Source organism: Trichosurus vulpecula, chromosome 7, assembly GCF_011100635.1.
Source record: "Trichosurus vulpecula isolate mTriVul1 chromosome 7, mTriVul1.pri, whole genome shotgun sequence".
Lineage (NCBI taxonomy): Eukaryota > Metazoa > Chordata > Mammalia > Diprotodontia > Phalangeridae > Trichosurus > Trichosurus vulpecula.
The window spans coordinates 267,754,963-267,767,840 of record NC_050579.1 but is presented as its reverse complement, the minus strand read 5'-3'; the positions used below and the strand labels follow the sequence as shown (position 1 = coordinate 267,767,840).

The 12,878-nt window shown below is 46.8% G+C and overlaps 1 protein-coding gene across 2 annotated transcripts in view; it reads left to right on the top strand.

The window, feature by feature from the left end:
• Nucleotides 1-12,858, top strand: part of TNXB (tenascin XB) — a 63,196-nt gene extending 50,338 nt beyond the window's left edge. For both annotated transcript variants that reach the window (XM_036766649.1, XM_036766648.1), the window contains 13 exons: nucleotides 6,367-6,690; nucleotides 6,939-7,274; nucleotides 7,752-7,874; nucleotides 8,068-8,211; nucleotides 8,574-8,693; nucleotides 8,845-8,988; nucleotides 9,151-9,281; nucleotides 9,422-9,554; nucleotides 9,738-9,889; nucleotides 10,027-10,123; nucleotides 10,545-10,706; nucleotides 10,840-11,003; nucleotides 11,330-12,858. In XM_036766649.1, the coding sequence (XP_036622544.1) occupies nucleotides 6,367-6,690; nucleotides 6,939-7,274; nucleotides 7,752-7,874; nucleotides 8,068-8,211; nucleotides 8,574-8,693; nucleotides 8,845-8,988; nucleotides 9,151-9,281; nucleotides 9,422-9,554; nucleotides 9,738-9,889; nucleotides 10,027-10,123; nucleotides 10,545-10,706; nucleotides 10,840-11,003; nucleotides 11,330-11,431 (2,132 nt within the window). In that variant the 3' untranslated portion in view covers nucleotides 11,432-12,858. The remainder of the gene's footprint in view (nucleotides 1-6,366; nucleotides 6,691-6,938; nucleotides 7,275-7,751; nucleotides 7,875-8,067; nucleotides 8,212-8,573; nucleotides 8,694-8,844; nucleotides 8,989-9,150; nucleotides 9,282-9,421; nucleotides 9,555-9,737; nucleotides 9,890-10,026; nucleotides 10,124-10,544; nucleotides 10,707-10,839; nucleotides 11,004-11,329) is intronic.
• The last annotated feature ends 20 nt before the right edge of the window (nucleotides 12,859-12,878 follow it).

Here is a 12,878-nt window from a genome sequence, read left to right as displayed (position 1 = left end):
TCTTTGAGTCTCTCCCAGATTTGCTGACCTGACTGTTACAGGTCACCTGAACTCATGGCCTATAATTCTTCAGCCTATGGGGTTGTTTCCATTCCAGCTTATTCAGGGACTTACTCACATCTTATAAAGGTATCACCTAATTACCTTATTAATTATCTGGCCCCTTTTCAGTAATTAGGTCTGTGAAAGACTATTTTTTTTGTTTTTGGCAGGGCAATTGGGGTTAAGTGACTTGCCCAAGATCACACAGCTAGTACATGTGTCAAGCGTCTGAGGCTGCATTTGAACTCAGGTCCTCCTGACTCCAGGGCTGGTGCGCTACTCACTGTGCCACCTAGCTGCCCTGAGACTAATTTCTTATAACTAATTTACATAGGAAACTACCAGATGTTGGGTTAGCATGATCTTGTCCTCTGTCCTACCCTGCTCTTTACCCCCTAACCCACCCAGAATCACAGAACTTAGGGGAAACCTCAGTGGTCTTTAAGTCCAGCCCCCACACAAAGTGAGTCCTCTATGTCTTATGCCCTACAAGCAATCATCTAACTTGAAGACTCCCAAAGAAGGGGAACCAACCCTTTCTCAAGGCACCCCTTCCATTCTTGGAGAGCACTAATCGTTAAGAGGCTTTTCCTGACATCGGGCCCGACATTCAGGCCTCCAGAAACTCGTGTCCATTACTGCTGGTTTTGTCCTAGCGAGCCTAATAGAACAAGTTGAATCCTTCCTCCGCGGTAGCCCTTCAGATACTTAAACACAGCCATCATCTACTCCTTCCCATCTCCCCAACCTAAGTCCCCTCTTCTCTTCTCCAGGCTAAACATGCCCAGTTCCTTCACTTGGGGTCCCTTCACCATCCTGGTCACTCACTCTCTAGGTTATCAGCTGTTCTTATTAAACAGAGGTCTCCAGAAATAACCATAGCACTCCAGAAGAGGGCAGAGTGCGGCGGCCATCACCCCGCCCCGTTCCTGGAAGCTGCGCTTCTCTTAATCCACTCCAAAATTCCACTGGCTTTTTTGGCCGCCACGCCGCATCACTGACTCACGTTGAGCTCGTAGTTCACCAAGACCCACACATGTTTTTTCAGAACAGCGGCTGTCTGATCACGCTTCCCCCACCCCCACCTTATACTTATGAAGTTGATTTTTTGTACCCAAGTGCCAGACTTTACATTTATCCCTATTGAATTTCATCTTGCTAGATTGAGCCCGACGTTCTACGCCATAAAGATGTTTTTAGACCCTTGTTGTTTCAGAACAAAATCCGTCCTCACCGTCTGTGAGGGAAGATTCCAAACAGGGAATTGTCTCTCACAGGAAGAACGCCCAAGCGTTCACTTTTCTCCGTCCCGGCACTACTGGACTTTTCCAGGATCCTGAGTTGAGATCACTACTTTTCACCGGTAGGCCTGGCCATTTAGAACACTCCAGTCCCCCTGGATATCCTCGCCTAGTTATGAACAAATGCCTTTTCCATTCATTCAGTAAGCATTTATCAAGCTTGTGCCAACTGTGTGCCAACCTCTATGCTAGGGTCTTAGGATACGAGGAGAAAAACAAAACAGTCCCTTTCCGCAAGGAGCTTATATTCTATTTGGAGTGGGGGTGGAACACAACATTTATCCAGGTAAGTCAGTTCAAACATTTATAAAGTATGCAGAAAGTGATCTCCGGAGTTGGAGAAAGACGTCAACCTAGGGGGAGTCAAGAAATGGCTCCTGGTAGAGCTTGAGTGGAACTCAGAGCAGAGATGAGGCGAAGGGAGGTGAGAAAGAAGAGTATTTTGGGCGTGTCCTTTTTGTTCAGCTGAAAACAGGCTTGGAGTTTTTTAAAGGGAACTTTTTCTAGGAAAGAATGAGGAAAACAAACCAAGAAAACAAAACAAGCCTTGAAATGATGAATTTTCAGAAGAAACTTATTATCCTAGCTTCACCCAATGATGAATTGACTTGGCTGGCACAACACACGGGATACAGGTCATTTTGTAATCTGTTTCCTTGTCTCCTTTCCAGTTGCGGTCCCCAGGTTGCCTCCTCTGGGCTGTATTTAGGGTTACCAACCTGCTGGTATTTAATTGGTTGGGCTAGAGTCTTATCACAGCAGCAAGTTGCTTTGTACTGGTTGAGGTGTGCTGACATGAACCCTTTGTTCTGTTTCTCGTCTTGATTTTGGTAATGACAGATGCACTGCCCTTCTACTCTGCAGCTGCCTTGACCCCTGTAAGGATTCTCTGATCTGTTCCCATTGATTCTTTCTCTGGGTTTAAACCATCCCGCTAAACTAGCAACTGCCTTCTTCACCCTCCTTGGATGTCTCTATGACTTCCATCCTCAGGAAGTCTTACCCTCTCCTTTGACTTATTTCTCTCTGTCTAGTTCAGTCTGCTTGAAGCTAGTTCAACCTTTTGGTGAAGCTGGGCCTCTTCATCTATGTTTCTCAGCTACCATCTGGGCCTAGATAACTTAACAGCTATGTGGCCTTGATGATGGGTCCCTCATTTTCTCTTGGAGCCCGTCACTTTCATGTCATTCCCTGGAATGGCCAACTCTTACCTCCGATATTAAATATCCTTCCTGTTTGTGCCTTCTGTGTTCCCATTTCCTGTATGAGGAGTACCCTGGCTCCCAGACCATTTGCAGAACAGAGACTCTCCATAGATCCTGAGCCCAGTGAGTGAGCAAACCTTCCCTGGCACAGGTCACCAGCAGCTCTGTTCCCCTCCCCAGGCCCTCTCTGATGATTCATTTCATTGCCTTTCCCCAGATGGGAACAATTTTTATACAATTTAGTCACTCTAGTACTATAATGTCAAAATGACTTGACACACGTACTAACAAAAACAAATAATTTACACCAACAATAAGAGGAGAGACGCCACCTCAATCCAATCCGATCCAACAAGCCTTTCTCAAGAACCCAGTCTCAAGTGTTCTAGCATTTGTTCTCCAAGTACGTCCCTTCTCCATAAAGGAAGGCGCTCCTAGGTGCTTCCATGCACATATGGAGTAACCTAGGTCTTGTGCCCATAGTTTTTCCCTCTAGGTCTCTCTCCTAATATCTCCCTAGCACTGTGAGGCCAGGGAGCCCCAGACTGGATCCAAGGAAGACACAATCAATACTCTAATTGCCTCATTATCCTCTCCCTTTCTCCTTCCTTTCTACTTTAGCCCCACCTGTTATGCCTCATTTCCCATTCTCTCCACTTTACTTGGCCTCCCAACCCCAGAAACAATTATGGAGGAGAGGGGAGGCATAAAGGAAGACTTGACCTCATAAGAAGAATGTGGAAAAAGTTGATGTTACTGTTCCAATGACTCAGCCACCCCAGAGGCAAAGGGGCTAGGGGGCAGGGGGTGTGGGCAAAAATTTGGGTCACTGACCTTCTCCCTACTCCCAAGACTATGAGTCATACTAGCCAGAGAAGGGCAGGGGCAGGGAGCCAAACTAGGAGCTAGACTGGCCATAAGCTGGGACTTAGGATGTCAGAATTTTCTTCCTAAGTCCTTTATTACTTTTGTAAAGGTCTCAGAGATATGTCCACCCCATCCCATCCTACCCTAGTCTCAGTTTCCTACCACTCCATTGTAAGCTCCCTCCTCAAACCTAGCCTGTATTCTCCCCACATCTTGTCCCTTTGTCTATCCACTCCACTTACCTTGAGCCTCCTTCCTGTATCCACTGTGGCTATGAGGCCTGACTTGCTAGCCTTCGGAAGTAGGTATAGACAATGTTATGTACCACATAGGGCAGGCCAGGAGAACAAAAGGGGCATGGGGGTAAGGATTTAAGGATAGGAGGGGTTGTTACTATGAGTCATGAAAAGAGATTAACTCAACTACTGCTTCCTGCCTCAAAACTTATTATTTGGGGGCGTCTCCAGGGCAACTAATATATATCCTTCTCATTGTGTGCTCCCTTCTCAATTCTGGCCCTTTCCTGATCAGAAGTCTTGCCAAGACCCGGCCTCAAGGGCAAAGTGAGATGAAGGAGAGGACCTCCTCTCCCCTCCCTACCTCCTTTTCCAATAAATGACTAATTTATTTATTCAACAGTTGGCCTGACTGGTATGTGACTTATTCGTTAATTAAGCAACTAACCCAAAACAGGTGGTAACAGTGGTGGTAAAAGAAGCCAGGGAGAGAAAGATGGGGAGCTCTGTCCACCTTGGGGCACAGGGGCAATATGAGTCTAGGCTCTGAGATGGGCAGCCACAGGTAGTGCCTATAGTTGCCAGTGAGAATGAGGTCACTGTGTTTGGCCTGGAGCCCAATGCTCCATATAGTCTCCATGATGGAAAGCATGTTGGCCCCATCTCTGCCCAGGGTGTGCCAGGTAAGCAGGGAGAGATGTGAACTGTGCTTTCCTCACCACCCCAGATGTCAACTTAATGTCTCTGAGTAGCTCTATAATGCTTTTCTCCTTGCCTCTTTCCTGGGGAGACATCATGATCTCTTTGGTGCTGGGGTGGCATAGGTTGGGGTATGGAGGAAGACCTGGCTAGCATTCCAGCGAGACAATCAACACTTAACTAAGCATTTGCTGTTGTATTCAGAGCACTATACTAAGAACTGAGATGTGGCTGAGTGATGGGGGGATTCTAGAGTGGCAAGAGATGTGGTCCTTGCCCTTAGGGACTTTTCAGTCAAGTTGGATAGGTAAAACAGTCATCCATGAAACAATTTCAGGAACAACTTCAAGCAATGTTTGCAAAGTAACTATGTCAATAGGCCAAGGGTCTGTATGTTAAGCAAAATAATACGCAGAGCCTTGAGGTTCTAAAGGGTTCTAGCTCCTAAAAGGGTTCCGCCTCATTTCCAGAGTGGCTGTGAAAAATGTGCTTTGGAATACTATTTGCTCTCTTTTTTTCTTCCATTGTTTCATTTTGTTTCTTCTTTCTTGTGGTTCCTCCCATTGTTTCTAATGCTTCTTTACAACGTGACTGATGTGAAAAAAAAATTTTTGAAATGCTCTTTGTAAAACTTAAAACAACATCTAAATGGGAGTTATGACTAAACATGGGTCTCAGGTGGTCCTGACCTTGCTCACTTCTACTGTCACTGGCTCTTACTCTGCCTGTGTTCTGATTTTTCCAACTGTCCCAACTCCACCTACTCTTCTCCAAGTCCTGAGCTCTGCCCACTGAGCCATGAGATAGCCTGGCTTGGGTATTGAAAAAAGCCCCTTTCTCCTTAGTTCAGCTGAGACATTATTGGAGTTTTCAGGAAGAAACTTTTACCATCAGTCAATCAACCGACCCGCATTTATTAATATAGATCACTCTGCTAAGTATTGGGGAGATTCAAAGACAAAAAAACAGTGAGACAGTCCTTTCCCTTGAGAAGCTTACATTCTAATGTGGGGGTGGGATAACATGTACACATATGAACATCTATAGAATGTCTAAAATAATACAAAATGGTTTGGGGAGGAGGTGCTATTCTAGCACTTGGGGGAAAGGAGGAGGTAATATAGGACAAAAGGACCAGGGAAGGTTTCATGAAGAAGGTACCCCTTGAGCTGATTCTTCAAGGAAACCTGGTATTCCAAGAGTCAAAGGTTTTCTCAGTTAACTCTTTCCCTTCTACTTCTAGTTGCATTGGTTTTGTTTGTGCAAAAACTTCTCAATTTCACGTAATCGAAATTGTCTATTTTTTCTCCTGTGATCCTTTCTATCCTCGATGTGGTCATAGATTCTTCCCCAATCCATAATTTTAAAAAGTTATTTCTGTTCTTTCCCTGCTCCTCTAATTCATAAATGAATTATGAATTATAGTCACAAATGAATCCGAAAGGATGTGACCTTTTCTATCTAAATTATATATTAATTTTGGAACTTGCCTTAGAATGTGGTTTGAGATGTTTGTCTAAGGCTATTTTCTCCCAGACTTCTTCCTAGTTTTCCCAGCAGTGAGCCCTTATCCCAGTAGCTGGAGTCTTTAAGTTTACCAAATTCTGTGCTATTGATTTATTTCCTTCTGTGTGTTACATATATGATCTATTCCACCCACTGATTGGCTTGTCACCAGTACCAAGTCATGTTAATAATTATTGCTTTGTAGTACAGCCTGAGATCCGACAGTGCTGTGCCTCCTTCCCACGCTTCTTTATTATTTCCTTTTATCATTATTCTTGACTTGTTCGCATAGATGGATTTTTGTAACTGTTTTTTTCTAGCTCTATAAAGTAATCTTTTGGTAATTTGATTGGGAAGTAAATTAGTTTAGGTATTATTGGCATTTTTATTATATTGGCACAGCCTAACCATAAGTAATGAATGTTTCTCCGATTATTTAGGATTTTATTTTTATATATAGTGTTTTGTAGTTCAGCTGAGTCTCTTTCTATATTTCTTTCTTTGATCCAGCCCAAGAGGAAGAGACTGCAACTTCTTTGGCACCAGCTACTGAAGCCCCTGAACCCCCTGTGGGACCCCGCCTAGGAGTACTGAAAGTGACTGATGTTGCCCCAGATTCCTTGGGTCTCTCCTGGACAGTCCTACAGGATCCTTTTAACTCCTTTGTGATCCAGTATAAAGATAAGGATGGGAAGTCCCAGGCAGTGCTCGTGAGGGGAGACCAGAAAAAGATCACTATCTCTGACCTGGAGCCCAACTGGAAATACACATTCCTTCTCTATGGACTCTATGATGGGAAGCGTCTGGGCCCCATCTCTACAGAAGGCACTACAGGTGACAGCTCCTACTCTAGGCCAGAGAATTAAATTTCCATCTTGTGGTATCCCATCTACCTCCACTCATCCCTTGGTTCTAGGAAAGGGAAGGTTGGGGAATATTGGAAATATTTGCACAAAAATCATGAGTGTGGAGGGAGAGAGCATTACAAAAAAGGAGGCAATTCCTCATAAGAATGGAGGTTAAGCTAAAATCAGAGGTCCAGTCTGACAGCCTCTTCCTCTCCCTTCTGACCCCTACCCTAGGGCTGGCTCCAGCTGGGCAGTCCCCTGGGGATATTGGGGGCCGCCTGTCCCAGCTGTCTGTGTCAGATGTGACAACAAGTTCCTTCCGGCTGAATTGGGAGGCCCCACCTGGTGCCTTTGACTCATTTCTACTTCGCTATGGGATCCCAGAGATGAAGCCTTCAGAGCCACTGTACCCCCCTCTGCTACAACGGCAGCTGACCGTGCCTGGGATCCAACGTTCAGCTGTTCTTCGTGACTTAAGGCCTGGAACCCTCTATGCAATGACACTTTATGGCCTTCGTGGTCCTCACAAGGCTGATAGCCTCCAGGGCACTGCTAGAACACTCAGTCCAGGTACCACCTGTCATGGCCCACAGCCTGTGGGCACTACCTCTAACTTTAGCTCAGGTTCCATGACTCCCATCTAGGTAATAAGGCAGATGCCCCAAGAGGAAGAGGGTTTGGTCAAGAAGATAGGCAGGTGGTGGGTGAGTAACAAGGTATTCTTCTCCCCTCAAAAAGTAAGGTAGGGATGGTAATTTAGCAAAAGACACATGTGGTGGTGTAAGTGAGTGTGTCTTGAACCTTTGGAGTGGGCTGTTTATCAATTTCCATTTCCAGGGCCTTGAGGCAGAAAAAGAAGGGTGAATAAGTCATATAGAAAGAAAGAGCCAAAAAGAGATAGAGGATGATAGAGATGGGAGAGAAGATCCTGGCAAAATTGTCCTTTCTTGAGCTGGAAAGGGGTCCCAATCCAATCCAATTCAATAGATATTAAGTACCTACTATGTGCCAGGTATGGGGCCTTAACTGCTTTCCCTACTGATTTAGTGCTAGAAAGCCCCCGAGATCTCAAGTTCAGTGAGATCCGAGAGAACTCAGCCAAGGTCAGCTGGACTCCACCCCCGAACCGAGTGGATAGTTTCAAAATCTCCTACCAGCTAGCAGATGGAGGTAACTTGCCAACTTATCTACCTTGACTCCATCTTGACTTCACCTCATTTTCCTTCATCCTCTGCTACCTTCCCCTCGACCCTTCTCACCCTCCTCTATTTCCCCTCATTTTCTGTTGCCTTCCTTCCCCACACCCCTAATCCTTTGGGGGCTCCAAATGAGCTTATCTCATCCCCTTCCCTTGTATTTCCAGGGGAGCCACAAAGTGTACAAGTGGACAGTCATACCTGGCACCAGCACCTGGTGGGTCTGACCCCTGGAACCCAATATGAAGTGACTGTGGTATCTGTTCGTGGCTTTGAGGAAAGTGAGCCCCTCACTGGCTTCCTCACAACTGGTGAGACAGACACAGGCGGGGAGAAGGAAAAGAGGTGGGGCCCAAAGGCACAGAGAGGAGGGAAAGGTAGAGAGGAAAGAGTGAGAAATCTGAAGGGAGGTGAAGGAAATAGGAGAGCTGTGAGTGAATGGAAGAGGGAAATCGTGAAATGGATAAAAAAGAAGAAGAATTTAAAGGATGAGAAAGATAAGAGGTTCAAGCTGAAGACTATCAGGGAAATGGGCAGAGATGGGGGGAAGAGGAAAGGAGAGAGCTGTAAGGGGAAGAGGAACATGGGACTAGACAGATAGGCTCAGTAGAGATGGAGGGGAGACAGAGCACAGGGACCAGCTCTTAACTCTGTCCATCTTCCTCCACCACAGTCCCTGACGGCCCCACCCAGCTTCGAGCACTGAATGTCACTGATGATTCAGCCTTGCTGCACTGGAGTCCCCCTCAGGCCCCTGTGGAAAGATATGCCCTTCGGGTCACAGCCCCAGAGGGTGAGTAGAAGAGAGGCAGTGTGGGATATAGAGGAAGTTAGTGTTTTGAATGCCTGGATCTCTGAGGGGCAAAGACATGACTGGAGAATATGGGACAGGACATCTGGGAATCAAATGCAAGTACTTGCTAATGCCTTCTTCTCATCTCTAGCCCCACCTGTGATGGCCTCAGTTCCAGGAAGTGCTGTAGACTTCCCCCTGCATAATCTTCAGCCCCGGATAAACTACACTGCAACCCTTAGAGGCTTCCGGGGTCCTAACATCACCTCCCCTGCCAGCATCACCTTTGCCACTGGTATCACAAGGCCTGGGAACCAGAAAGGGGGAGATGAGAGGGAGGAGAAGGCTCTAATGTGATATGTCTTGAAGAGAAATGGAGGGTTTGGGGCCACAAAAAGACACTGCTTTATCTCATAGGAGTAACAAGAGAAAAATGAGCTTTGTCTTCTTTTCCCAGGACTGGATGCCCCACGTGACTTGAAGGCCAAAGAGGTTACTCCCCGGTCTGCCTTACTCACCTGGACTGAACCTGAGTCCCCACCTAGTGGCTACTTGCTTAGCTATGATTCTCCTGGAGGGCAGACTCAGGTACCCCCCAGCACCCCCCTCCACCAAGCCCTAACTCTTATGCCCGCATTGGTTCCTGTCTGTCTCTGTCTCTGCTTCTTCTGACTTTCTCCTGTGAATATCCCTTTCATTCCCTGCTCCCTCCGTTCTCTCTGCTGTAGGAGATTCTGCTACCAGGAGGGGTCACATCTCACCAGCTGTCTGGCCTTTTCCCTTCTACTTTGTATAATGCTCGGATCCAGGCCGTCCGGGGGGAAAGTCTCACACCACCTGTGCCAACCACCTTTACCACTGGTACCTGGGGCTAGACACTGAGAGGAACCAAAGGGCCAAAGGGTGGTTGACAACAGTCCCCAAGGGGAAATGGAGGGAAAGTGGTGAAAGTAAGCTGGAGGGATGGAGCAGCCTATGACTGGTCCTGAGTCCTGAGTTCCAGCTAGCTCAGCCTCTTATAATCCCTGCCCCCTGCCACCCTAGGTGGACTGAGGATCCCATTCCCCCGGGATTGTGGAGAAGAGATGCGAAATGGGCTGAGTACCTCCCGTACGACCACTATCTTTCTCAATGGAAACCGTGAGCGGCCCCTAGAAGTTTACTGTGACACGGAGACAGATGGTGGTGGCTGGTTGGTGAGTGGAGGGGCATGGGCAGGGTGGACTCCCGAGACAATGTTCCCCTTGCCTAGTGAGAAAAGGGTTCTCCTGACAGCTGTGTTCCCCAGTCCCTTATAATGTTAGCTATCATCATTGCTATCCCATTACATTAGGTGTTCCAGCGCAGGATGGATGGACGCACGGACTTTTGGAGGGACTGGGCAGAATATGCCCATGGATTTGGGAACATCTCTGGGGAGTTTTGGCTGGGTCAGTGTCATTACTCTTGGTTCTAGTCTGACAGGAGGAGCTAGTTTAAGGCTGAGAGAATGGAAGCCTTGATCTCAAAAAAGGGATGAATATGCTTTCTTTATTGTTCTTGGGGTTTTCCTTTGCACCATGGCTAATATGGAAATGTTTTATATGACTGCACAATATAATCTATATCAAACGGTTTGCTTTCTCAATGAGAGGGGGAGAGAAGAAGGGAGGGAGAGAATTTGGAACTCAAAATTTTAAAAGATGAATATAAAAAGTTTGTTTACATGAAATGGAGAAAAAAATTAAATAAAAATTAATTGTTAAAAAAAAAAGGAGGGCGATGAGGAGAGACAAGTTGGGGACAGAGCCAGGTATGGAATCTTGGAGCTAAGAGACTGAATGTCTTACTGGATGTCCCTTCTCACCCCAGGGAATGAGGCGCTACATAGCTTGACCCAAGCAGGTGATTACTCCATGAGAGTGGATCTCCGGACTAGTAACGAGTCCGCCTTTGCTGAATATGACTTCTTTACTGTGGACTCGGCTGCAAAGTACTACCGTCTCCACCTAGAGGGCTACCATGGCACTGCGGGTAAGACACCCAGTCAGGTGGGGCAGGGCCAGGGGAGGGACGAGGGGTCCAGTCATCATCGCACAAAGTTTACAAAGAAGGAGACTCCTTATCCTCCCCTGTACTCTGTTTCTCACACTCCTCTGCCCTTCAGGAGACTCGATGAGTTATCACAGTGGCAGTATATTCTCCACAAGAGACAGAGACCCCAACAATTTGCACATTCCTTGTGCCGTCTCCTATCGGGGTGGCTGGTGGTATCGCAACTGCCACTATGCCAACCTCAACGGACTCTACGGAAGCATTATTGACCACCAGGTGAGATGGGCTGGCATGAGGGGCGGGCCTTTGGGAGGGGGGTTGCCAAGCCCAGGGTGGAGCTGAAGGTGGGAAGGCAAGAGTACCGCTGAGACACGATAAGCCAAGCAAACGTCGCCCTTCCCTACCCCCAAGCCAAGGTTCTCGTGTGAACGGGAGAACAGCATTGAGAGAGAAGTCTAGGGTCTTGGGCATAATTGCCCGGGAGAGACACCTTGAGCCCGCCGAGCTAGGGTCAGGACTCAGGATCAGCATGCAATAGAGAAGGTGATGATAAGTAGAGAGACCCGATGATCACGCTGTGATTTCCATCTCTCTCCTTCTAGGGTGTGAGCTGGCATTCCTGGAAGGGCTTTGAGTTCTCCATCCCCTTCACTGAGATGAAGCTGAGGCCACGAAGTTATAACCCATCTTCCTGGAGGGCTTGATTCCCCATCTCCTGCCCTCTGATCCTGAGACACAAAAAGGAAGGCTCCCTGCCCCAGAAGCCTCCTAGACTGTCCAGCTGCTGCCCCTTACTGGCTTATTTCAGAGAAGAGCCAGGGCCCTTATTTTCATGTCCTCCTCCTTGTCCCCAAAGAGCCAGAGTTATTCTTTGGATTTGTAGAAAATAACTGAAGAGGGGGATTGATGTGATCCTTCTATTCACATTACTTTCTACATTTACTAACAGTTGCCTCTGAGTGATTAGTGATTTAAAAAAAAATACTGTCACACCCTGGGAGAAAGGAACGGGCCACTTCCATAAAACTTGCAGATCTAAGTGATTATAGAAGGATATTCTTTGTAGTCAACAGAGGCCTAATGTCTGCTGGAGATGATTTCTTGAGGCCTCAAGGTAATCTCAAATCGGCAGGTGCGAGGGAAGGAGCAAGTGGAAAAGACATTAGGGCATCCATACCTCCAGGGGTCTCAAGGAGGTGGAGGATCAGAGATGGCTTCCCCTTGGCTATCCAGGCGGTGCAGAGAAGCCTGCCGTCTCAGCTTAGCTCAGCTCTTGAGGGTAGGGAGACAGCTCAAAACTCAGCTTAGGATGGCCAACAAGAATCCACTTTTAAGATAAAAAGGTCCTGTCTCTGATGATGCACGCTAGAAATGTTTCCAGGTTTGTTTGGGGTTTTTTTTTTTTGATTCATGGACGATGATTGGCTGAATGCAAGGGTGGAAGGCTTTATGTGGAGATGGGAAAGAGGGTCGGTCTCTTCAGTTTATGATGTGAGATCTATTATGCACAAGAACTGGGGTTGTACAAAAATTGGGCTGAGTTGAGGCTTGTCTCAATTTTGGAAACCAGGAGAGATCTTCCTGAGTTTAGGGATTCAAGAGAAAAGCATGAGATTGAGCAGGTAAGGGTTTTCCCCCTTTCATTAAAGTCCCCTAAGGAATTTTCCTTGCCTCTAAGTAACAAGTTGAGGGTTACTTCCAGGAGGGAAAAGGGAGGAGAGAAGAGAGAGATCCATCTTTACCTCAATTTTAAGGAATTACAGCTTTCCCCTTTATATTCTACATATGAATGCTGACGTAAAGGAGTGGGGTGGGGGTGGGGGCTGGATTTTCACATTGAGGTGAAAAAGGCCTCAGTTTACCAATATAGCTACCTATGTGCTCTAGCAAGCAATACCAGCTCTTTGGTTCAGGGACAAAGGTTGGCACTTGCTTTTATAGAAAGCCTCAATAGCAAACACATCCTTAGATACACTTCTAACATTCCCCTTCTCTACCCCCAAAACAAAACAGGACCCAGAAGAAAAAAAATATTCCAGCTAATTGCAAAGCACCTTATTTTGGGGGGAGGGGAAGGAGAGGGAGGAGGGGAGGGCTGTGTACAAAGTCAATAAAGGAGAAGTAGTGGTTCAAGGCCTGCATTTAGGCACT